A 26,189-nucleotide genomic window follows, 5' to 3' on the forward strand; every position below is an offset into this window, starting at 1 on the left:
TATTAACTGTGTTTGTACAAAACCAAAGACCTGTTATACATTCTTCACAGAGCGGCACTGAACAATTTCTTAAATCGGTGTATTTATATAATTAAGTTTTGTTAGCTGATAAAGAATCTCACTAAACCTATAGTGGAAGATATCTGATGTGTTCGACTATTGAGCTGAAGTACAAACAGTAAGAACCAGTTCATATAGTCGTTTTGGTAAGATTATTCCCTTCTGAAGGTCGCAAAGGCAAGTCCACCATTCCCAAGTCATCATGTGTCTGCACACCATTACTTTCTAGAAAATCGCATCTATGAGAAGTGGAAGGAAAGAGTGAAAGGGAGAAACTTGAGGTTTGAGAACCCAACAGCTTTAAAAAACTAAAAGACTGGAACACTATAGAAATTTTAATGATCCCAGGGCAAAATTAATTGAGACAAAATGTCATAGTGGAGGCTGCTGGTTAACCAGGTTTCTTTTCTTCCCATCCTTATCATTTCCTATCTTTCATGTACAAGGATTTCACCAAATGGGTCCCAGATGAAAAAGTCAGGCAACATATTTGCATGAGAAATAAAATTTAAACATTGTGTACCTCTGGTGTTTGAGATAAGGACATCACATAATTCTCAACAGTTTCAAGAAATCCATGTTCAAAAGTGCAGAGGAGTCACGACCTTCTAGGACTTCACTGATTAGCAATTGGGGAACATCCAAGAAAATAAAAAAAGGATTATTTCACTACTTGGCTTTTAGAGATACGTTAAAGGTCATGTGTTTTAAAGCTGAGCTGCATAAAGCAGAATTCATTGTCTTTTGATAAGAATGAAGAGATTTGCTCTTTTAAACTCCTGGAATCTATACTTCAACCATAAAATGTCTTTCTGAAAACTGAAGAAAATCTGTTGATTACTTTGTGTTCATGTTAGTTTAACATAGGTCTTTTAGAAGACCTCTATCTAGCTTTTATCCCCACATATGTTTTACTACCACCAAAACATACAAGCTCTCCAGACCTTCCATAGAGTGAAAAGCCACCTATAAAAAGTATTTTATCTACAACAGGATCCCACTGTTGTGATGAGTGTAGCCAAACACATAACAAAGTCAATAGTTTATGCCTTTCTTAAAACCATGTAGAGATCAGAAGGGATCAAATCACAACTCTTCAGCTAGTTTTCATTTGGTGCTCCTGCTGATGGAAATGAGTCAGATATATGAGGAGAAATGTGCACATGCTTAGACTTCTTACTGGCAAACTGACCACCCGTTATTCCCAGACAGAAGTGTTTCTGCACAGGTTGAAAAGCTAGAGGCCACATAGTCTGCCTGCCCTTCCTTTAAGTGATGTGAAGGAAGGCTGTACACTTAGTTCAACTGACAGTCTGCTCCAAAGCCAGGAAAAGCAGTAAGACTGTATGAGTAAACCTAGATAGCATGTTTTTACCTAGTTTGAAATAGTGTTATGTAGGTTTTGCTCATAACAATATTCAAAGTAATATTTTGGGGTTTTCTTGTTTATCATTTATATATGAAGGATTAGTATTATGAAAAATCTCCCCAGATTCAAAGACTCTAACTTGGAGTAAAGTTTGAAGGTAAAGAATAAAGAAAGAAAAAAAAATTGGTAGAAATTCCTTAACTAAATGTAAGGAACACTGACAGTCCAACACTGATCAAGGAATTATCAATTCAAAGGAAGAACTTCAGTTACCCTTAACTCTGCCTATTACTGGAAGAATGTGTGAAATTATTATAAAGTGACTTGAATGCTTGTGAACTGTGTTGCACCAATCTTTTCTTTTTTTTTTTTTTTTGATAACTCTTGATATCACTGTACACATGAACACGTAATAGTCTTTCTGAGTATGACTGCAGTTTTTCTGCCTTTTTCCAGTCTACTTTTGGGAATATACCAGCACGTTGAATAACATACAGCAGGTATAGCTGACTGTTCTGAGAAAGGAAACTACCTGGTTCTAAATAGATACGAAGATTTGTCATTGTTCAGGAGGGTTATTTATCGGAGAGAGTAGGACTTTCTGGTTTGGAAGCAGGGGGTAAGCTTGAACTAGAAAGGTGGTTTTGCATGTGCAAGTGAAGGATGCATGTACACAGATAACACGGAGGTGAATGAATGTAAGAATGAATGAGAGAAAAGCACAAACCAGGTGAGCAGGTGCTCTCTAGTGTTAAAAGCGGTGATCAAACAGATGATGGCAATTACAGGAAGGAGAAAGGGTCTGGCAGAGGGACTTCAAAACTGCAGAGAACAATTTTAAACCTGCCATAACTGTGAGAAAGAACCAGTGGGAGAACACATCCACTACGGGTGAAGAACTCCCAGGAGCCTGTCTACTGAAGTGCTCAAACCTACTTGTTAACTGTGACAGAAGAATCAATTTTAACGTGAGCCCTTAAAATAAAGCAACCCTTCAGTTAAATCGTCCCACTTTTCCTTTACTGCGCTCGTCACCCGCTTTGCAATTGTCCGAGGCGGTGAGGGGATGAAGGCCACCACTGCCGCTGAGGCTGCCTGTCCGAGACGCGCTGGCCGAGGACAGAATCCAGAAGCAAAGACGTGGTGCGGCTGCCTGGCTCCTGTGGAGCCGGAGATGGGGGATGGGGAGCGCTTCTTCACCCACCACCATGCCGGGCAGGGAAAAGGGGGGAGAGAAAAGGGGGGGGGTTGGGCCCCACCTGACTCCCCCACAGCCAGCCCTTCCCTCCCCTGGGGAGCAGCCCTTCCTCCGCCGGTCCTCGGCTTAGCCCGACGCGGGGAGTTCGGTGCCGCTCGCACCGAAACCCGACCTAGCGGCTGCAAGAAGGGGCCGCTTCTCCGTGCATTCGACGACCGAGGGCGTAGGCCGCTCCGCGAGGTTCAGAGAGGGAGCGCGGGGCGCTGCGCAGGGCTACCGGAGGGGGAGGCGCGGAGGCAGCTCCGGGCCCCTCGGAGCGAGCGACGGGAGCTCCCTGCCCCAGCCTGCCTCTGCTCGACGACTCGGTCACAAACCAGATACACTGATTTAATTTATTCTTCTTCCCCCCAGCCCTTTTCCCCCTCTAGAAGGAGGAAGTATCCTACCTGTGGATCATACACTTGTTCTCGCCCTGAGAACCGCTGCCCGCCTTTCAGGTGAAAATAGCAGCCTCCAGGGAAACTTTAGAGGTCTTTTATCCTATACTTACGGGTACATATTTGCTTATACTTCCCTAAGCAGAAAATGACTAAGACTCTTAATAACAGTGTGACATATGGGAAGCTTTTCTAAGACTCAGATCTGCATTTAGAGATCTGCTTTAGTTTTCTTTTCTTTTTAAACTTAGCCCTCACTAACTTCCCAAAAGAGAAGGGGAGAGGAGCTAAATCCTGATAAAAACATGGCCCGTTATTAGTGCAAAATGTCGAAGCCACAACTCGGGGGGAGGGAGGGTAAAAAAAAAGAAAAGCTACAAACAAGCGCTGTGTTTCGTATGTGTCTATTTGTGTGCGTTTGCGTGTTATAGAGAGTAGTCTAAGTTCCCAGCGCTCGCCTTGGCAGACCCTTCTTGAACTGCATTTTGAAAATGAAATACACTATTACGCTTTTACCGAACGGAAAAGGGGGAGGGGGGGGAAGGGAAGGATAAGGGGAAAAGAGCTGACCATAACTCGTGAAAACGGCCCACCTTTTAGGGCAGGTATGACGGGGCGACAGTTAGATAACATTGTTAATAAAGGTAATGCCTGAAATATGAAAAGAAACCGCAGGGAAGGAGCTCCCAAGAACAACCTCGCCGCCAGTGCTGGGAAGAGCTGGATGGGAATCCACTGCCACAGCGCCCCCTCCCACACACCGCTCGCACTAACGATCTTATCCTGAAGACGGGGAAAGAAAAGTTCCTTCTTTTCCTTTCTCCCTCACTGTTCTCTCCCCTTTTTTGCTTTACTCCTGCGAGCATATCCGCGGCTACCCCCGTCCTCTCTGCCTCCCCTCGTTCGGACAGGTCGCTCTTGAACAGCACCTCGCCCAGAAGAAGCCCTGCAAACTGGGCTCCTCTAAACTAGAAAACTGGACAACTCCGCTTGCACAGTATGCGTGTGTCATTTGTTATTTTTAAATACAATAGTCTATTATTTCCCGTTGTTGTCTCCGGGAGATGGTGGCGATCCCCTATTTCATGAAAGAAAGGAGAAAGCATTCCCAGACCATCGTGTGGTTATGTCGCAGGAAACTGCCGCGCATCGTGCTACATCTCCAAACCCCACAAAGTCTCACTTCGCTCTGCTTAAAAAGTTACTGTGACCAGTGTTATGGCAATTGGGCAACCGGCATTGTGCGGGCGACTGGCTGGTGCCCCTCTCCGGCCCAAGGCCAGCCCTCCTGGCCGGAGACGTCTCTCCTTCCCGCCAAAAAGATGTGTATTTATATGTATTTCTTCCCTTCGTTCCTTCTTTCTTTCTTTCTCTTTCTTTTTCCCTTTTACCTGAGTAAAACAGCATGGAGCGGGGACCTGAGTGAGTGGCCACCGGCAGCAGCGGCTGGAGAGCAGGAGCGTGGTTCCCACAGACGTGGCTTTCAACTTCACTCCCCCGAAAACTTCAGCCCCTGTCAGTAGTGCAAGGAGACGTAGCTAATAAATGACAAACCGCAAAACCTGTCTCCCAGGACGGCAATGAAAAGGGGCTAGAGGGGAGAGAAAGACGGGGGGGAAAGCTCTTGATTACCTTCTTAGCTGTGCTGGAGCAAACTGAATTAAAGAAGACAAAGCGAGAGCACCGCTTAAAATCTGGGAAGGTAAATGCTGAACTAGTGAATAGATCATTCAAATAAAAAAAAGCAGTGTGTAAAGTCTTGATGTCTCTGTGCCGGCATGTTAATTTGCTACAGTTAATATCAATAAAAAGAGCATGTAATACTATTCCACTGTTTAACAGCGCAAGTTAGACGGCGTAACGGGCAGTACTATGGGAAAATTAGATTTCGGCGGTGGAGCTAGGCAAATGAAAAATCTCTTCCCCGCGAAAGGTATTCAAATCAAAGAGAGATAACTCTGAGAAGAAGTTAAACCCGGCCACGTACACTGACCGGTATTTAAAAATGTTACTGACGCGGTTTTCTGGTTTGTTTATCGCAAGGACTCCGCCAGCTATATTTAAATGACCCCACTAAGCTGCTCGTTCTCCACATTGTGCAGAGTCAAATTAGTGGTGTACTTGTAATAAAATGCATACCGTCTCCTTGCAGTGGGTAGATCCATGCTTTCTGAAGCCATATAAAAATTAATGCAAATCAAATCAATGCAAGAACTTGTCTTTTGAAATTACAATACTTCATTAAATCTCTGATTGCGAAATTAACCCCGTTTCTGTATATAAAACAATATTTTTGGACTGCAGAAATTAAAATATCAGAAATATAATCTGTTGCTCTTTGTGTTTGGGGGAAGGGGAGCAATGTTTCTGACTGAAACATTCCTCCCACTGAAATCACAAAAAAAGTATTTTCATAGAGGAAAGACACGCAGATGGAGGAAAAAGCAGCACCTACGTTTCACACGGGTGGGCACGTATGCTTTGCGTGTACAACATACAGGCATGTAGGTATGTACGGAGATTTGTATCTCTCGTGTGTGTGCATATGTGTTTCTGCGTATCTACACACGGTCTGAACTGAATTGTATCAATTCTCCTGGGACCACGGTATTTATTTAAACACTCTTCCCAGGTCATAACTGTAACACTCTCTTAATAGCATTAATCCGTTGTTATAATGGAAACACAGCGGCCATTGTATTCCCAATCTGTATTGTTCCACTAACTATTAAAGAGGAGGAACTAAAAGCAATCAATTCGCGTAGATAAACACTTACACCACTCCTGCTGGAAAAGAAGAGGCTTGGCTTCCCAAATGAAAATGCAGAGAGTATAGCACATTTTGCAAGGCATGCAGGTTGGCTTAGAGAGATTCATGTATGACTTTATAATGTTATAATTAATTTTGCATTTTCAGCTCTCCAGCTGCTGCTCCTTTCAGAAGCAGAGCTCGTATACTTAGAAATTGGTCTGCAGAACACAGGAATTGACTATTCATATGTAATCACATGATATCGATTATTCCATAGAACTACTGAAATATGAATGTGTTTTATATAAAGCTCTTGGTTTTAGAGTTCTTATTTTTATTTAATATATGCGCATTAATAACCAAACAGGGAAGCAAATGTATTTTCTATAATCTGTTGCACTGAGTTTACCCGTTGTTTATCACTCTCTTATCAGGAAGTCGGAACTTAATGACAAGAAATACCTGTTGGTGTTAACCTCCTCCCCCTCGCCTGCTTTTTTAAAGGATTGCCTCTTTTACAGGCCAGTTGATAGATCTGGATAGAGATTAATCTGGTATGTCTGGTGGCCAGATCTCCACTGCTGCGTGCAGGGGTAGAGGTGAACTGGTATGTGAGTTTCACAGAAAAGGATGAGAGAAAGGGAAATGAATGAATAATAAAAAAAAAATACCCCCCCCAAAAAAAAAAAATAATTGAAAAATAAAATGGAAAGCTCGCATTGCTTCAGACAGTATGCGCATCTTGGTTCTTGCCCGTAGTTTCAATATGGCATTTTCCCTGTTTGAAACGACTTCTCGAAGTCTATTTTTCTGATTATTTTTATTATTATTATTACCTGCATGTTTAATTGGTTAACAGTAGCCTGCCCTGCTAACCTGCAGTTCTCCAGCTACAGCCTTCTCCCTTCCCGTCGATTCCCCAAGCCGATTCCTCGCCGTGCCTCACCAGGCGCATTTTCCCCGTACTACCTACCTAACCGAAATTACCTGGGGAAGTCAGCCATAAACGTCAGGCGATTTCATTTGCTTAAATAAGGGATAAGTGCTCACTCAAAGATGTTGGGAAAATAAAATTCACGGTTTGATGAGCAGTTATTGCCCCCCACCCCCCTTTTTCCCTGTGTGTGTGTGAGCTCCTAACAATTTTGCTGTTGCTGTTTCCAGCTCGTCCCAGGCTAGTGAGCTGACGGGGCTGTGGATGAAGGGTTTGAGGGGAGCGAGGTGGCTTCCAGTCCGGCCGCTCCGTCCCCACTTGCGGCCCGGTCCTGCCGGGGCGGCCTTGTGGGCCGCAGGTGCGGGCCGGGGGGCATGGAGCGGCCTAGTGCGCTTCGGGCCCACCGAGAGCGGCTCAGTGGGATATGCAGAGCCTCACCCTGTGCCCTGGGGCCGGGGGTCAGGGCAGAGAGGCAGGAAGGACACGGGACACTGGCCGCCGGGTACATCAGGGCGGCCCGACGACGCAACGCCTCGTCCCGGGAAGCGAAGGCCAGAGCATCGGTGGGGGCAGTTCACTGCCGGTTGCTGAAGGGTCCCTCTGGACTAATCATTAAAAAAGATATGCAGGCGCACATATATGTGGTTGTTTATGTTTGCACTGAGAAGAAAAGAGCGGTGCCAGCGCCTTGTTCCTCCCCTACTTCCCCCCCCCCGGTATCCGGAGCTGGTGGTGGCTAGAAGCTGATGATGTCCAGAGCTGAAGGAAGGGGACAGAGGAAGATATTACGTTACTGGGAAAATTCATTACATCGTGACCATGTTCCAAGAGATTTATCTGAACTGCGAAAGGAGGGAGGAAAAGAGGAAGGGGGGAGTCAGCTAGCCCCCCGGAAGGAATCACCCAGGCCTCTTCCACACACAGCAGACCAGGAGCAATAAAAATGAAAGAAAGATGAGGGCATTTCTTTTCTCTTTTCATGTGAAAACTCGCGCCATGACTAGATCATGGCTGTTCGTGGCAACTTCAAAACTGTAAAGCTCCCGCTGTCAGGAGCAGAGCGATCCTGGATCGGCTAATGTGAGGAGTTACTGCTCTTCTTCCCTGCCATGCAGGGCGGCACTCGCACAGTTCCGCGCTCTTCCTCCCTTCCGCGCTGACCCGTGCCCTCCAGCCGGGCCCTGCGCACCAGCGCGCTGGCCGGTAAGCGCGGCTAAGGTCCGCGTGCGTGCATACGGCTCGTGCTTGCGTAAACGGATGAGCACATTTATAATGTGTATTCCTTTCTGTTCCCGCGTGGATATAGAAAGCGCGAGAGGGGAGGGGGGAGGAGGAAAGGTTGAGGGAAGAAGGAGGGAGAAAAGATGGGAGGGGGGAGACTGTAATCAAGAGTGTGCGAAAGCGTATTTATGGCTTCGCGGTTCCGGAGAGGAGCTGATGAACAGTATCATCGTTTGGCTTCAGCAGCGTGCTCGCAGCCGGAGAGGCTGGCTTACATTACAAAGCCTGCCTTCGCTGCTTCCTTGCCTGTCTGCCGGCCTCGGGAGGAGACGGGGCCGGAGCGGGAGGGGGCGGGCCTGCCGTGCTATGCAGATGAGCAGCGGTGACGGACAGCTCCGTTTTCCAATGTCCCTCAGAAACTCGAGTGCTCCTTCCCTCAACTCTTCACTTCAGACTCTATACTTCCCCCAAAATACAGGCTCGCAGGCGCTGGGGGAGCTGGCTGGCTGGCGGGGAGAACTTCATATGCAGCAGCCACTTTTCTGATTTCGGGGGCTCGCTTCTCTCTCTCTCTCCCCCCCTCCCCCCTTCCCTTTTCCCCTTCTGTTTCTTTCCCTTTCCATCTCTTTATCTTTTTATTAACCCTCTCCTCTTCCGTCTCCCGCAGATGCCCTTGCCCTCCCGGTTAGATTTCTAACTGCTCTATTTAATTTCCTTTTTTAGGGGCTGTTCTTTTTTTATTTTTTCCCCCCTCCTTTTCTCCTGTTTTTATTCTGACTGGGTGCGCACGGGGGGAGCATATAACAATTCTGATTCTCTACATAACTGCACAGAGCCAACCGGAGAGAGGGAGAGAAAGAGAGAGAGGGCGGGCGGGCGGGAGAGAGAGAGAGGGAGGGAGGGAGGGAGAGGGAGAGCACGAAAGCAGCGCCAGGAGCAGCGGCAGCAGCAGGGCCGGTCACCCTCGCCCCCTCCCTGCTCCTGTGCACGCCAGTGCAAGCTATGTCCTATCCTCAGGGTTACCTCTACCAGCCCCCCGGCTCGCTGGCTCTGTACTCCTGCCCGGCGTACGGGGCTTCGGCGCTGGCGGCCCCCAGGAGCGAGGAGCTGGCTAGGTCTTCGTCGGGATCGGCGTTCAGCCCTTACCCGGGATCGGCAGCTTTCACCGCCCAGGCTGCGGCCACAGGCTTCACCAGCCCTCTCCAGTACTCCACAGACCCCGCCACGGGATTCCCCTCCTACATGGTAACTACCGAAGAGAAATCCTCTCCTTCTTCATTAGCATCCGCATTCTCATCCTCATCATCTTCAGCCTCTCTCCTCACACACTTACCATCAGTCCCCGACATCACGCCGCACAGCCGGGCTCCCCGCACCTCCGCCGCCTCCGTGTTGCTGCCGCCAGCCGCGCACTACACCACATCGCGCTGCGCGCTGCTCCGCAGCCTGGCTGGGGCCGTCGGGGACGCGCCCAGCCCGGCCGAGCTGAACCGAGCCGAGCCGGGCGGAGCGGCGGGCCGGGGCACCCCGTTCACTCCGCGCTCCAGCCGAGTGTGGTGCCGGCAGGCCTGGGACCCGGGCTCGTCCCGCGGTTCGTGAAGCCGGGCGGGTGCCCTGAGTAAAGAAATATGGATCGCTTCAGTCAGTTAGGTTGGGTACCTTCATTCCCCCCTCCCCACTTTCTCTCCTTTTTTTTCTCCTTATTTTTCGCTGTAGTAGTATAGGGGAGGGTTTCTCTTTCTTTTTCTCTCTCCCTCCCCCCTTCTGTCTCTTTCTATCTCTTTCCCCCTCTCTTTTTAAGTCGGTGTTTAGAGGCGCTGCGGGCTTTATCCCCGTGTGGTTTTATTTACTTTCAGTGTGTTTTGTGCTAATGGTTTAACTGGATTTTAGGAATGAAAAGGAGCATCTGTTTGCGATCTGTGAGCTTGTCTTTAGCCCAAGATGGTTGTGGTGTCCGCAGTTTTGGATTTCACTTTCTTATTATTAGTAGTTAAAAGGAGCATTTGCGATTGCGTGTGTGTATTCTGTGCATAAACTATATAAATAAAACCATAAACTATATAAATAAGCTGCATGTCTAGGTGGTTATATAGTTTTATAAACACACACGCCCAGAGTCAGACACGTATCTAGTCGTATACACAAAGACCTGTACCCGGAATTTGAGTCTGGAGCCGCTGCCGAGATCCTGAGAGGGGATGGCAGCAGGGTAGTTCGCTCTCCCTGCAAAGTGACAGGGAAACTACTTGCTTTCTGTCTGTAAAACGCGGTGCAGAAATTGTCATGAGGTCTTTATTTGGGGTGGTATGAACGATCTGAGGATCTCGCTTACTTGGTTTTCCTGTTGAGAAGCAGTAGGCGAGTGTCTGGAAGTTGCAGCGAGGTTGTGCTCGGGGTATATCGGCTGATGTTGCTCCTGTGACTGCCCGAGCTGGGGGATTCAGAGACGTGCTGAAAGTTAGCAAGTTCGTTAGCGATATCTTTAACTTTTCTTGAATTATGCAGACTTAAATAAGTGCAATTTAAACGTTAAAGGGCGAATTAAAATGCTAATTACATCGCATTTGAACAATTCGAAACGGTGCATATCTTCTGATTTGCAAATTGGATTTGCAATGCATTAGTGCAGTAAATTGCTAAGTGGAGGCTTTGTTGTATTTTCTATAGCAAAAAAGGAAACATCTTTTGAACCTTTGAGAGAAATGTAGATATCAAGACACTACCTGTAGGGCCTTTAAAATGTCTATGCGGTTCAAAAAATTATATTGGGAAATATTCAATTAAAGGTTTTTCAAATTAGTCAGAAAGATTAAAACATCGCCTATTTTAAGCGCGTGTGCCTGTGTCTGTGTGTTGGGCGGAGGAGGGGGGGAGATCTCAACTTAATGGCCTTTGGGTGCCGCTTCTCCCCCTCATAGAATATGGATACAAGACACCATCCAGGGGAAATACAAATATAACCACCGATCTCGCCTTGACAACTTACTAATGGCTATCAGCAATAACAAATTGCCAACCCCACCGTTTTGTTCTGTCCAGGGCTCCCCTTACGACGCCCATACGACGGGGATGACCGGAGCCATCAGCTACCACCCGTACGGCAGCCCTGCCTACCCCTACCAGCTCAACGACCCTGCGTACAGGAAAAATGCCACCCGCGACGCCACGGCCACGCTGAAGGCCTGGCTGCAGGAGCACCGCAAGAACCCCTACCCCACCAAGGGGGAGAAGATCATGCTGGCCATCATCACGAAGATGACCCTCACCCAGGTCTCCACCTGGTTTGCCAATGCCCGTCGGAGGCTCAAGAAGGAGAACAAGATGACCTGGGCCCCGCGGAACAAGAGCGAGGACGAGGATGACGACGAAGGCGAAGGGGCGAGGAGTAAAGAGGAGAGTCCCGACAAGATGCCCGAGAGCAACGAAACCTCCGCGGAGGACGAAGGTGGGAGAGGGTGACTGCTGCCGTGGAGGGGTACTCCCATTCCATCCCTTAGAGTTCCCCCGGGAAGCGGGACAGAAGAAAAGGGGGGGAGGGTGTACGTGGGGGGCGGTATTTAACAAAAGCGACCCCAAAACGTGACCCATCCCGTCTCCTCCGGCTGCTCCCTCCGGCCGCTTGTACCCGCGCAGTGCCGGTAGCCGGAGCGGGTAGGGTGCGGCGGGTGACGGAGCCGTGGAGGGGGCAGAAGGGACAGCGTGTGGTACCGCGGCGGTGCTAGCAGCGGGGATGGGTGCTCCTGCAAAGGGGATTGTAGGGAACAGGCCGGGACGCCTAGCGTCTCTGCCTGCTGCTGTGGTGGCGGCAGTGCTTGCCTCTAGCCCTCTCTGGGCTTTTTTTGCCGCTCCCTCCCCCTCACTGACTCTTGTCTTTCTGGGCCCGGCGGACCCTTGCAGGGATCAGCTTGCAAGTCGACTCGCTGACGGACCACTCCTGCTCCGCCGAGTCGGACGGCGAGAAGCTGCCTTGCCGAGCGGGCGACCCCCTCTGCGAGTCAGGCTCGGAGTGCAAGGACAAGTACGAGGACATCGAAGAAGAGGAGGAGGACGAGGACGAGGAGGAAGAAGAGGACATCGAGGAGGACGACGGCGGTGGCGGAGGGGAGCGCGACCCGCCGGCCAAGACCTCCACCTCCTCGCCGCTGGCCGCCGTGGAGGCCCCTCTGCTCGGCCACCCGCACGCCGACGCCGCCCGCAGCGCCAGCAAGGCGGCGCTGAGCGGCCGCTCCTCGCCCGGGCCTCCGACGCCGGCCAGCAAGCCCAAGCTCTGGTCGCTGGCTGAAATCGCCACGTCGGACCTCAAGAGCCAGACCCTGGGTCAAGGGTGCCAGCCGGCGCCTCTCTCTTCGGCCACCCCTGCCTCCGCCCCGCACAGCGCTGCCTACTCGTCCTCCTCCCTCCTGGGAAGGCATATTTATTACACCTCACCTTTTTATAGCAATTATACAAACTATGGGAACTTTAACGCTCTCCAGAGCCAGGGAATCCTGAGATACAACTCCGCAGCAGTGGCTTCAAACGAGGGACTAAGCCAGACTGTCCTAAACGCCAGCTCTGTTCACAAACAGAGCAGTGACTCTTTGAAAACGATCACTAACCAGCTAGAACAACATTACAGGCCCTCTAGTTATGACTCTAAGAAAGGTAGGTGACTTGATTTTGCCGCTTTCTTCCCCTTTCTACCTGCCCCCCCTTCCCTGACCCGTACAAGTCTTTTCTACGCTGTAAATACCGAAGCCTCCTCTGGAGAAATCAGCGAGAGCGCTGTCACCGCTGCCACCGCCGAGGGAAGATGGGCATTAGTACGATCCAGGGATTAAAAACGGTGTCGCCGTCGTATCGCACCTGTCTCTAAGAACCGCTAGAGGAAATACAAAAGACCGCTTTTAGACCAGTTTCACAGGATGCAGAGGAAGCTTTTAAAAGTCATATTTTTTAAAAAGAAAAAAGTCCACACAAAGATATCCATACAGCACTGGTGTCATTGGGCCTATTATATTCCCCCCCCCCCCCTTCCCTCCGACGAACTGGTTTGCTATCTTTGTTTCCAGTATTCTCACAGGTTTCTGCAGCTTTGGGTTCAGATAATTGCTGACCTTGGACATGAAATTACGTGGAGCATGACATTTTTAAACCCCCCCTCCCCCCCAAAAAAAGTTTTGCTTTAATATAATACTCATCTTACTCTAACAAAATACTCGAGATACGGGTAATTATAAAATACTGGCCAGCCTTTTAAATGACCTAGCTGAGAGTGAAGGCTGGGACCTACACACACTGTATAATCTAGTTAGCTGGCTGTGTCCTGTGACTAACTGATGGTTATATTTTGACAGATCCCACTGAAGTCTGCACAGTAGGAGTACAACCATACCTATAGAAGTGCAATCACACAGCAATGCAAGTAAGTGAGAACATTTTCTATTACACTGGTCATTTGGCACCAGGTCTCAGACATGCTGCACAGCTCTAGACATGTTTAACGTTAATTTCTTACTTCATTACTGAAGAGCCTGATTATGAAGTAAGACACTCTTTTCTTCTGGTTTTGTAAACCTCTCATTATGACTTTTCTTTCTCGTGTTTGTCTCAATTTGAAAGCCAAGTTAGACAGTTCCCTCACCTTGCCTGCTCTTCGCTTTTGTAAGGCAAAGCTGTAAGGGCTATTTAAATGTTATGGAAAGAGCTTTAGGGGAGAAAAAATAAAATCTTTGAAGGCATTATTGTTTAAAAACAAAGTGCTTGTGCTCACGTGGCAGTGCTAAAATTGTACATTCAGAGTGAGGCTTCCCACAGTGACCGTATATTTAAAATAAAAAGGGACAACTATTAGAGACCGACATACATCTTAAGCAGGGCATGTTATCTGTGGATTGCCTCTTGTCTGGCTAGCAATGGCACGCTTCATACCTTCACTCTTTAGGGCTAAATAAACAACAAAACCCCTCGTCTCTACGATTTTTCTTTTTCTTTTTACTAATTCTTTTGTTAGAAGAAATTAGATGTGTAATTTCCCCCATTCCCCCCCCCCCCCCCCCCCCCTTTTTTTTTATCGTTTCCTCCGTTTAATGGTGTTAGAGTGTGATTGAAGGATTTTTGGATGATCTGGTTTTTTCCTTGGTCCACAGGTAGGTGTCACAATTGCTTTGAAAAAAGTCAGCAAGCCATCATCTCTCCCCGAGCTAATATATATAACAAATCTCTAAATCCGGATCACATGTGGTGCCACTGTATAAAAGAAGACCACAGAGCACTATTAGATCTTCAGACTCTAATTATTAAACCAGAATTTTGTTGGACATACGTGAGTTTGCTGGTATAGTATAGCTTCCCCAATGTATGTGTGACTTTTGAAAACAGATCTGTTTTTCTCAGGATATCTTGAATTGATCACTTCATTGCCACGGTATCTATTCGATAGGTGTGATAGGATTTATTGTAAAATTTATTTGTAAAATATGTATACAGTAGAGATAATAAAGACGTGATTGGAGAACTTGAGTCCTTACAAAGTGGAAACAAATTTGATATTTATTTTTGTAACGATATAAAGCTTCTAGTAATTTATGCAAGTTGTATTGCAATGGAATCTGAACTTTTTGTAAATAAATTTTGCCTGGTTTTTATTTGAAATGTTGATGGTTATACAATCTTTGGTTGTTTAACGAGAATTCTTTACTAATTTATATCTCTAATTGTAAATAAAAACAGACTAGTCTGCAACAATATGGTGGTTTTTGTTCATTTCCCTCCAAATAGTAATCTACTATTTAGAAAATGACGAAAGTTGTAATTTCTCTAGTAGAGCTTAGACCATAAAATGAGTAAGTAATTTAAATATGTTGCAAAGATATGCCTTGCATTAATTAATTCCTTCTGGGTTGTTCCGTTATACTTAAGCTTTAAATACACACATGTATGCAAATAGTATTTGTATATATGCATGCATATGCGGAGGGAGAGTGATGTGAATACATGCATGTTTCTTATAAACTATGTTGGGTGTGAAGTAGCTCTTTATTTGAGTTAACGTTCTTTAACTCCACCATTTCTAAGGAGAAAAAAAAAAAAAGAATTATTATAATCAGCTATGGCTTATTTCTAATTTCTTTGTTTCTGCTTCTAGCTAAAATATGCAAAAGGGGGCCGGGAGAAGGAAGATAGAAAAGTCCAATTCCTGTTTTTTATTATTTTCCCCCCTTTTTTCCTTATATCCGTAAACTGTACCTTTACAGTCATATTGGAAATTCACTTTGGTTGGGCTCATAAAATCAGCTAGCTGATCAGTTTCATTTTCAGTAAAATAATGGAAATCCTCATATAATATAATTTCAGAAAAGAAACGAACAATCATTTATTTTCCCCAAAAGATAAATTGAGTGAATATAACTTACGGTTATAAAACAAGAATAATAGCTTCTTAGATTGCCCTTTAATCAATCATACACTTATTTTTCAAGAGGCTCATCTATTTTATTCCATGATTAATAATGTTCCAGCTTGAGAGCATTATTAGATCCCAGCAGGGGAGATCCTGAATGCTTTTAGCTGCTTTGGAATGGTCAGTTGGGGTTCATTATGGTCTGATATTGAACAATTTATAAAATCTTGTCTAAACATCTGCCAGCTCAGATAGGCTGATGTGTCTGAAGATGGGAAATTGCTGGACCAGTTGATATTGACAAACGGATCTCTCTCCAGTGGCTTTTTGTTCAGTGAAAATTAGTGGCCTCTTGCTCAGGTCTTGTTAGAAAGGGCATTTGAAAGTGATCTTAGATACTTCAGGCATCAGCCTTGGGAATGTTCACTGGATAAGGATCTGTGCTAGTCTGGAGTCAGGAAATATGTTGTGATTGTATTAAATAGGGGAAAAGGAAGCTGTTTTTCTTAAATATATACGCACAATTCCCATGGTCCATCTTCCCCTGCACACCCTCCACAGACGTCCTTCGTATTTTACCCCTATACAGAGTTCTAACTGGCTGAAAAAGTGCATGTGTTTTTCAGCTGATAGTGCAGAAATTAATATTTTAATTCTGGAAAACTCTGGAATCCATCTAGCTAAATAGAAAACACTGAAGATCTTTGCAGCTGGAGGCCTACTCTTCTGACGTTGTTTGTAGAATGTTGTTTCTCTGCTCCTGTAACATTCTGTTTCTCATTGAGGTAAAATGCATTTGTATCTGAGTGCAGTGTGTAGTACAATTAGAGAAACAGCTAAGAAATAATTCAGCTTTTCCCCTCCAATTTAGCATACGATGTAGATGCAAATACTTACTGTAAACTTCCTTGGCCGCCTTTACTGTGCACTTGAGGAAGATTTTACCGAGGGACTTCTTGTGCCGGGAGAGACGCCTGGACTTTCTTTCCCCCCCTCTTCCTCCTAACCCATCCACCCCCACCACCCACGTTTTATGTTTCAGGTCTCTGTTGGACACAACGTGCACATTTCCATTGGTAAAAACCAAAAGCTGTGGCAGAGATTAAAAAGGCTAACGACATTCCTTTGATGTTTATACGCCCAAAGACTTATAAAAGATTTCCATAATTTACCCACCCTTACTAGTATTTAGACCTGGATTTCTTTCTGGAAAGAAAAGTAGAAAGACCTGGAAAACTCGCTTTTAACTATTCACTATGTATGTAAAACCCAGTGGACTTCTCTCATCCTCTGAGAAATTCACGAACTGTTCATGGATGCAGATGGGCGACACCCAAACGATTTGGCAAATAAACTTACTTTTTCAAAACAGAAATTAATGGGCAAGAACTGCATATTCAACGTCATTTGAGATTTAATTATCAAAATTGAAAGCAGGAGGGAAGTGTAGCCTTGCAAGATTGTTGGCACAAACAATGTGACTGTTTCAGTATAGGGAGAAAGAGGGATGAACGATAAAATACATCAGTTGGTGTACAGTTTATTTCATAACGATAGTAATCAGCCCACTGGGATTAAAACCACACACCCCTTTCTATATTTACTCACTCCCCACCCACTCCTCTCTTTTCTGTGCTCGTTTCGGAGAGGGAAAGACAAACCCTCCCCTCTTCGGGGCCAGAGGTTTCATTAGAGCTGATTTATTGAAATTCAGGCTTTAATCTCAGGTGGGATCCCGGAGGAATTGGCGGTGTCGTCAAATAGGAAGAGGGTCGCTTTCCACTTTGCACTTCCTGGGCTGTTTTTTTCCTCGCTCCCTGCAAATGTCAACATTTGTTCTCAATAAAAGAGTTATTGTTTCAGGAAAGCTGCTCACCAACTGCCTTGGAGAGCGGAAAAAATCGTCGCCCACCTTTGTTTAGCTGGAGATTGGGGGAAGGGATGAGGACGGAGGTAACATGCAGCGCAGGCCGGCAGCAGATAGACAGACAGACGTGGGAATTGCTGCTGTGCACCAGCTCCCGGCTGGAGGGGAACGGGCCCTGCTAAGGGGAAAGTTAATTTTAAACTGCGTTTCATTTGCATTTTAGCCCCTGTAAGAGAGCGGGAGGATGCGGCGGGGGAGAAATAGCAACAAAACCATTACCACCAAATTGCAAGGTGCAGCGTCTGATTTAACTGTACCTGGCGGCACCCACCCCCCTAATGGGCCATCAATTAGTTCCCGATGGGCAGATGGGAGCCGCTTTGCGAGTAGTGGGAGCGGGACCGACAGCCTGGAGCGGACCGTCTCGGCTCGACCCGGCTTCTCTGGGCCCAGCCTCACAGGGTAAAAAAGAAAAACCCAACCCCTCTCGCCACTGAAAGTTTCTGCCTCCGTCACATGTTACATCTCACTTAAAGGCGGTTCAGACTCACCGCGCCGCTGAGGAACCATGGCAGGGATGTAATCAATACTGGGAGTATCTTATTGCTTATTACCTTTTTGGGAAAAAAAAAAAAAAGGGCAAAGGAAAAAAAAAGACGAATTTACATGAAGGTCGATTCTTTGCCTTCTGCATTCAGACATTTCTCATGTGCTTGGGCAAACTTCTCATGATCCAGGTAGTCTAAAAGAGCCGTTCTATTGTAAGTACTGAGTAATAATGGTAAAAAAAAATTGCTATTAGCAGTAATACTGCCTATTAAGTAATATGATGTTCATCTCTTTGTTTTTAATCCAGTAGCTAATAACTCGGGTATGCTTCCGGCTTCTAAAGAAATAAAAGAAAGGGAAAAAAAAAAAAAAGTTAAGAAACAAAGGGATCCTCGGTGAATATTCAAAGCACCCATGCACCTAATCCCTGGCTATTACTCGGCGGCTCTGAAGCAGTCTTTATTGAAAGTACAGAGGGAAGGGGCGACCGGCAGGATACATGCCCGCACCTCGGGGCTGCGGACAGTGACAGGCGCTGGGGGAGCATTTTACCTGTGAGCTCCCTGGCAGAGGTGACAGCTGGGCTCCCTCAATCTGGACCCGTATCCCCCCTTACTTCGACCCTCCCCCCCCATCCTCCTCAACCGTGACTCACGGAGGAATGACACTATTTCACATCCAATCCGGGCCGAGCAGGCTGCATTTTCCCTGAGCATAAGTAGGGGACGGAGGAACGCGGCCGCTTTGCCTCTGGGGGGTGGGACGGGCACCATTAACTTTTCTCCTCTCTGGATCTGGGGACTGAAAGAAAAAGAAGCGGAGGACGGGCCTGTCACCCCGGCCCTGCCCTCCTTGGAAAGGCAGAAGCGCAGGCCGGCAGCGAAAGTCACTTCTGCTCCACCCGAACTTGTATTATCCGTGAAGGGGGATTTCAAAATACTCCCGATTATTTCAGAGGGAAAAAACCCTCCAAACTCAGTAATACTAGTATGCTCCTCGTGCGGCGGCTGTGTGTGGATACTGTCGCTGCTCCGGCTCTTACAAATCGCCCAGGGGAAAAAAAAATAAAAAAATGTGCATTTGTATGGGGAGATAAATTGACAATTTATTGTGTATAACTTCTGATCAATTATTAATCGTTAGTGTCAACAACAGGGTTATAATTACCTTCAGTTATTTAAAGGAATATTTATTTTTTCTTCTCTCTGATCTGGTAATTAGTTAATGCTCTGGAGTAATGAATGCAAAGCTGATTTGATAATGATTGAAACAGTTTTCCCCCCTCTCTTTTGGCAGCTCCCTCGCAGAGAGGGGAAGGAGGGAGATGTCCCCTCTCGTTTGCGAGAGTCTATGTAAAGTCAAACCGAGGCACTTTTCACTTTTCAGAACATAAATAACGATTCTGGGGGAAAAAAGGGCGAAATGACAAACAAATAGAGCGCAGCTGGGATGAATAAGGCCGATCAAAGTTAGCGGGGGCCAACGCTTCTCGCAGCCGCAGCAGGTCTGAGTCCCATAAAGGTGCCAGCAACTCTTACCTCTTTCCCCGAGATCAAGGGAGAAGGCGAGTGGGACATTTTAACCCCCTGACATCTTACCGCTAGCGGAGGAGGGGGGAAGAGAGAAAGGGAAGGAAGAAGCTGATTATTTGTTGTTTGGGGGAGTCCTCAATGCCTTCACCATAGCCCTGGGGAAGGGAAAGGGAGGGAAGAGAAGGGAGCGCTTTACCTGGAGCCCGCGGAACCCCCGCCCAGCCAGCGTAGGATGTGCAGGGAACGGCTCGGTGCCGGGCGGGAGAGCCGAAATCTCGTGCATTTAAAAGATCCCGAGCGCGGCTCAGCCCTGGGGATGGGGAAGTAAGAACTGGTTATTACATTTTATTTTTTCCTTCCTTGCGGGAGCCCGGTAGAGATTCCTCGTGGAGAAGAGCAGCGAAGGGACAGCCCTCAGGGAGTGGGGCTGCCGCCTTGTTCCCGGGTCTTGGGGCGTGAAGAACTCCCTCCTCCCCAGGCCCGGGACCTGGCCTCTAAGGGCGAGGGAAGCACTGGAAAGCCCCTTCCTGCTCCACCACCACCTCAGCATCGTAAAGGCCAGTGGTGTTGAGCCGAGGTAGAAACTCCACCGTTCCCCCCCTTCCAGCTTCCTTCCAGCTCTCCTATTAATTTAGCGTCAGGCGAGGTCTCGCAGGCAAAAGCACATTTTTAGAGCGGTGGGGCTCTTCTTATGGCAGATCTGCGTGAGATGGAATACACGTAGATAGTATTATGTATACTAGTAATATGTTTTATATATAAAAATATTTCCCCCGTGCAACAAAACTGCAGTGGGAATTGCAGTGCAAAATGCAAGTTTTAAAATTAATTCATCCTGACAGGTTTGACATAGCCCGGCTCCCTTTTTCCTGCAACTCCGTACGCAAATGAATGCCGCTTCCAGAGTGTATGTTTTAATTTGTCACATCAAGGCAATAAAAGGCAGCAATATATACTTAAGCCAGTTAACGTTGTAATAACAGGTTTAAAGGAGCAATTAAATGGTAGTGAGTCGCATGTCTGACTTTCTATAGGCATTACCACATCAATGGTACCTTTTAGACTGACTATAACTTAGCATGATTGTCTCAATTAGTTTAGCTACATGATAGTTATTGTGAACTCTTTGTGAGTAATCAATGTTACGCAAGCTTATGGGAAGGAGCCTTTAACAGGGGTGAGCAGCAGCTAAGTAACACGGACCTCCTATTTGCAGAAGAGCCCACCTTTTTTTTTTTTTTTTCCCGTCTCCTCTTCATTTTCTTCTCCCAACCCGAAAGAAAGAAACGGTAATTTATAGTCTTATAAATCTGTTTCCGAGATCGGTGTAGCTGAACGCAGATTTACAGGCAAATAACGCCTTTCTGCAGCGGCTGGTGAAAGGAACGGCAGCCTCAGGGCAGCAGGGATGGCGAGGCGTCCCTACTGCCCCTCTACTTGGTTTTAGTGGGGTCTGCTGTGGCTGTTCGTTGTCACGATTCAGCCCGAGCCGCAAATAGCCTTGAGGGATGCTCACATCAAATGTGTACAGAACACAAATGGGCGCCTCTCTGGCACAGGAGCCACTCCGTGTCGGCGAGTTGCGGGGAGAGAGACCCTTGTGTGCTTGTAAAGTGGGGTGTGAGGGTGTGTGTGTATGTGAGGGGTGTCTGTATGTGTTTGTGTCTGTCAGAGGGAGGAATGAATGCAACGCGGGGTTACAAATACAGTATAACGCAGAGAAAAAAGGCTCCTGCCGGAGCAACCGGCCGTTTAGTAACTTGTTAATTCTCCACCTACAGACTCTCTCATTAAATACCGAGCCACGGGTGGCTAATGCAAAGTACAGAAGGCTGCAAATTTAGTGGGAATTGCGTGAACTGCTTCAAAACAGTAACAAGTTTGTGTCGCTTTCTGTCACCGGGGAAAAAAAAAAAGAAAAAAAAAAAAAGAGCGAGAGAGTGTGTACCATTAAAATTTAAGATAAAAAAGAGGCAGAGATATTTCTATTGGTGAAGTTATTCTCATTAGTCCTAACAATGTTTCGCCATTAGGCAAGGCTGGAGTCAGCCTCAGTCTCAAGATGTCAGATCTGCAAGCTTTTTTTTTTTTTGCACGCACATTACATTTCTGTCATGCTTTGCAGCAGAACACGATATCCCCAAAGAACCCAAAGAAGAAAAAAAATACTCTGACAGCAACCATTAGTTAAGAGTGCAATGAATAAACCCCTTGCACAAGAGTATCAGGACTAATTAAGATTCTGTTTAGCAGCCCTGGATGGAATGTTAATGTAGCTTTGACTAACTGGGAATAAGCAGGGGGAAAAACTGCATTTTAAGAGGAATGCTGGAGTGATAACATCTCTCACTTCTTCTGTCCAAGGTCTGCCCAAGCCTGTTACAAAGTCATTATCTCAAATTACTCCTGTACTTCATTTTTAGAGGGTTTGGGCAAGATCCCTTGGCGTTGAAGCGCTGCCTAGAGCCTCACAAAGCCAATACTCTCTAAGGGGATAAAGGCTGAATCAACCCACTATCTCTACCTTCGAGAGTTTGCTGGTACCAGTTCCTTGGATAAATACAGCCAGGATTCTGGAGGCAGATTAGGATCTATTGCTGGCGTCTCCTCGCAAATCCCTAAAGGGTTTTTGACCCTTTGAAGTTTCGTCTATTTTGCTTACACAGAAGTTTACATGATTAAGTCAGGATTTTACAAGGCTCAACAAGGCAAATTTAGTCACCTCGGCACACTCAACACCAAAAAAAGAGTAAAATATCCAGTTGTCCTGCTACTCGTTTAGCTTGAGAAATACTAGCATACCTTGATATTAACAGTGATTAGTTTAATAAAGGAGGAAAAATACCTGCAAAACTGCTTTAACAGGGGAGAGAAAAACCATTCCCTTTCCTCTCGGAGTTGTTATTGTTGTTGTTACTATTATTACTATTATTATTATATTTCCCCCCAGCCTTTGATATAGTAATCCTCCAACCTCCTCCCCCAACACCCCCATTCCGCGTTATCGAAAATACAGCTATTATTTCCCAAAGTCTTTACCAGTTTTTCTAATATTTCCAGCCTACATTCACTCCGTATCTAGGCAGTTGTGTTTGTTTTTTTTTTAAGTAGGTTCACCGTCGAGCAACAAGCTGTCTAAAGCAAACTTTTGCAGATGCTTTCCTTGTTAAAAGCAGCCTCGCATAATGCAAATCTTTGCTTGGAAGGAGAGGGTTAGGAATTGACAACATTAATAGGCAAGGAGGAGTAGAGCTTTTTCTCGGGAATAGCTACCTATTTAAAGTCCCCTGCAATCAGAGAGGGGGGCTGTAGCTAGAGGCTGCATCTGGCCCACTATACTTGCATCGCCTTTTGTGGAACACAAAACAATCTCTTTCTCTCTCACACAAAACAACACGTTTCTCTCTTCATCTCTCTCCTTCTCCCACCAGAGGGAAGATCACTGCTAGTGGATTACTGCTGCTGTTACTTTCTGCAAAAGAAGGAATGATTGGTTCAAACCCTGAATTATTGTAATTCTTCTTATTATTTTATCAATATAATAACAACAACAATAATAATAATGTAAATAAATAAATAATCAGACCTGGCAGGCTGGAAAGTTTCTGTAGCTGGATCAGTGAGTTGCAGGGACAAGGGCAATCAAGCGAACTGCAGATTTCTCTTCCTCAATTGATTTATAATTGATGAATGGATTTTCTTGTGCAGCTGCAGCGTGGTTAAAAACTATTGAAGAGGTAGGTGTCCTGGAAGGTGTTATTTTGTAAGGGAGACAGTTAGGAGTAACTGGGTGCATTTATCAGCAGGAGATCTGAGCAAGCAACATGATTACATTAGCTGTTAGTGGCTAGGATTCAACTTTCCATAGGCCTCCAGCACCTGCAGCCTGGTAGGTGACTCACATGGAAATGGGTTCCTGCTGGCTGCCAGCACATCGGGACATTGTTCTGGCACAGAGCACCCCGCTGATTTTGGCGAGGAGCACTTTGCCCATTTCAATGGCAGGCCGTGCACCACTGCCATTCTGGCAGAAATCTGTTGGGTCTAGTTTTGCAAGAGAAAGGGGTGGGGGGAACATTATCTTACAGCATTTCTTTCTCTCGCACTTTTTAAGGAAGTGGACGAGGTTTTTGCACCCCTTAATATAGGCGTATTTCTTATTTCTGCTGTGACTTTGGATGAACCTGATAGTTAAAGCATTTGCAGTGTGCCTTAAGGGGAAAGAAGCTTTAAAATGGGTACCAAGAGATATGCAAAGCTGTTACTGTGTCTCTGAATAGTGGGTGTTAACCACAGGTCTGGCAGAACTTTAGGACCTGGTCCCTGAGTGGGGGGCTTTCCATATGTTCTGGATTCACATCATAAACCAGATGGGCTTCAGTGTGGTACCTTGTTTTTGTGTTGCTCTTTGGGGAAAAAAAAACAAAACCTCTTCAGAAAGGACAGTTCTCCAGGTATCAGGACCTCCCTGCAAGCTTTCTGAAAGAGCTTAGAGCTGTATTCAAGAAAAGGACAAGATGTAAATGAGTAGAAAAGTCTTACTCAGATTCTTATCCTTGAGATCATCTTACTCAGCTTCTTATCCTTGAGATCACTTGGCTTCAGGATCATGCTCTTTTTTGACCTTAAACTCACCCAAGAAACCATGTGTTGTCTTTACTTATGTCTAGAAAGGTTTCAGCCTTCCCAGGGGTGAGGAGATTATGCCTGACTGTGTTTGGGATGCTGACCCCAGCAGGCTCCTACCCCACGTCCTTGAAGGACTCGGGCTGTGACACCCTCCCTGAGCAGTCCTAAAACTGCAGCTGCTCACAGAAGGTGGACACCCTTGCCTTTTTCGGTGTACCTAAGATGGAGTTGTTTCTGCTGGTGACAGCACAGCACAAACACAGCATGAAACCTTGGGAGCAGAGACAGAAATGTATTCCCAGCAGAGTGACTTAACCTCTAGGCAACACAGCCACGTCCCCACATTGCCTCTCACTCTCCAGTACTGTGCCCCTCACCTCCTTTTTCTGCACAGCTCCATCAGGTAGGGGGAGAGATACCTCCCATTCCCTCTTCCTCACCGCTCTGTGAGAGGGGACACACAGACTTTCACCTAGAGGCAGGCTCCAGCATACGAACGCTATTTTCCCTGAGCTTTGGGTTGTGTGAGCCTGTAGAGGGAGATTTCAGCCACATTTTGCCACTTTTTGTATTTTCTAATGGGTGGCTGCACACAGAGGAGGTGGCTTTTGTGCCCAGGAAGAAGGTTGCTCCAGACACAGCCTCCCTGCTGGCAGGGTCCTCTGGTAGGCAGCTGCTGAAATGCAGGTGAGGCACAGTCCCACTGACAGGGCAGTGAGAGACAGTGATAGGGAGAAGCTAAGGGATATATTTCTTCTTTCTTTCCTTACTTGTTCTTCTACCAGGTAGGAAGAATATTATTCTCATCACATGTTTCTTCTGGGATAAGAAAACCAAACCCAAACGTAAAACCTCTGGTGTTGTGCTCAGCTCTGTTTCTACAGATCATGAGATTTTATTCTTTTTTTCTTTGGTGAGTTTTTCATTTGTCTTCTAATTTTTGAACTTCTTTCATGACAAATTTTATGCTAAAAGTCTGGGAGAGAGGGCTTCATTTATAAAATAATGAAATGTGGAATACTTATTACTTCAGCTCTAGGACCTGGGGGTTTGAGGTAAAAAAAAAACCAAACCAAAAACCAAAAACCCCCAAATATATAAGATTTCCCATAAAACACTGAAATCTCACTTGGATTTAAATTATTATTATTGTCAGCAAAGTGACTGCATAATTATATTTCTATTTTTCCATGTTTAGTCGCTCTTAATGCCTGTAAACTAAATTGTGTCGTTTCATTGAGTCATACATTTTTTTTAGATTCTTGTTAGAGCTGCAAAATGTGGTAATGGAGGAATAAAAATCTACCTTTGGATTTTTTCATAGTAAATCATTTGACTTACACAATACTATTGGTGAACATATATGAACGCGTCATTTAACTTTCTTATGCTGAATTTGGAAAGTTGATCATTGCGAATAAATTGTTTATATCTTTTTACAACAGTCACAAAGAATTATATAGCGGAATCCTCTGAACCGCCTTTGTGCAAAGCCCCTTCTGAATTACAAACACACACAATTCTACCACAGCTGACTTTAGTGGGAGTTAAATACTCAAGAAGTAGCATTCAAATAAACTTTTATCTATAATAGCAAGAATGAAACTATTGTCTGGCAGTTCACATAACAGGAAAAAATATTCACACAAACTAATAAACAGAAGAAACTACTCAGTTAAAAGCACAACTTTTTGGATGTTTTAGAAGACTAGCAACAATAAAAATGTCTGTGGAAATATGGTCTATAATATCCTTGAAAAATCCATACAGCTGAGTCCAATTTCTGTTATTGAATCCAGTCCTAAAAAAAGTGGTAAAGTTGAACTATTCATCCTTAAGTTATTTTAATGTAGTGTGCATATAAGCTTATTATTACTAATGGAGTAGTTTTGGGATTCTGAAGATAGTAAGTCACAGTGTAAATCCATAGTAAACTTGTTTTCAAGCTAATGAAAGGACTTGACAGCAGATAAATCTGTACATTTTGTCTCTGTATTTTTTTCCTTTTATTTTATTCTAATCCCTTCTGTAATGCCTGAGAATATTAAGCACAATGTGCCTATGTGAGTCAGTGGGAAATATGGCTTCAGTCACCTTCCTCCATTATCACACTGTCATTGGAATATTATGATGTAAAAGTATATAATGAATATGCAGAAAAAATCAGTTGTAAGAAACAGCCTCTTTTAAAATATGTTAAGTCACTCATCAATACTGAGAAAACAGTTTCTAACATTTTCCTATTGCCAATTAGTTGGTT

General features: G+C 45.6%; 1 protein-coding gene and 1 long non-coding RNA gene across 2 annotated transcripts; one reads left to right on the top strand and one right to left on the bottom strand.

Annotated features, from left to right (window-relative positions):
• Positions 1-8,857: 8,857 nt before the first annotated feature.
• On the top strand, positions 8,858-14,699 carry IRX2 (iroquois homeobox 2). The gene is made up of 5 exons (XM_057423104.1): positions 8,858-9,216; positions 11,011-11,416; positions 11,869-12,615; positions 13,308-13,375; positions 14,100-14,699. The coding sequence occupies exons 1-4, from the start codon at positions 8,974-8,976 to the stop codon at positions 13,349-13,351; spliced, it is 1,440 nt and encodes a 479-aa protein (XP_057279087.1). The 5' UTR covers positions 8,858-8,973; the 3' UTR covers positions 13,352-13,375; positions 14,100-14,699.
• A 2,337-nt stretch (positions 14,700-17,036) lies between these two features.
• LOC130606600 (uncharacterized) lies at positions 17,037-17,399 on the bottom strand. Its single transcript, XR_008974020.1, has 2 exons — positions 17,265-17,399; positions 17,037-17,169 (listed from the first exon to the last, which is right to left on the bottom strand). It is a non-coding gene; the product is annotated as an uncharacterized LOC130606600 (long non-coding RNA).
• Positions 17,400-26,189: the final 8,790 nt, after the last annotated feature.

This window comes from Pezoporus wallicus, unplaced genomic scaffold, assembly GCF_028554395.1.
Source record: "Pezoporus wallicus isolate ANWC-B61680 ecotype Strahan unplaced genomic scaffold, APGP_CSIRO_Pwel_v1 contig_749, whole genome shotgun sequence".
In the NCBI taxonomy this organism is placed as follows: domain Eukaryota; kingdom Metazoa; phylum Chordata; class Aves; order Psittaciformes; family Psittacidae; genus Pezoporus; species Pezoporus wallicus.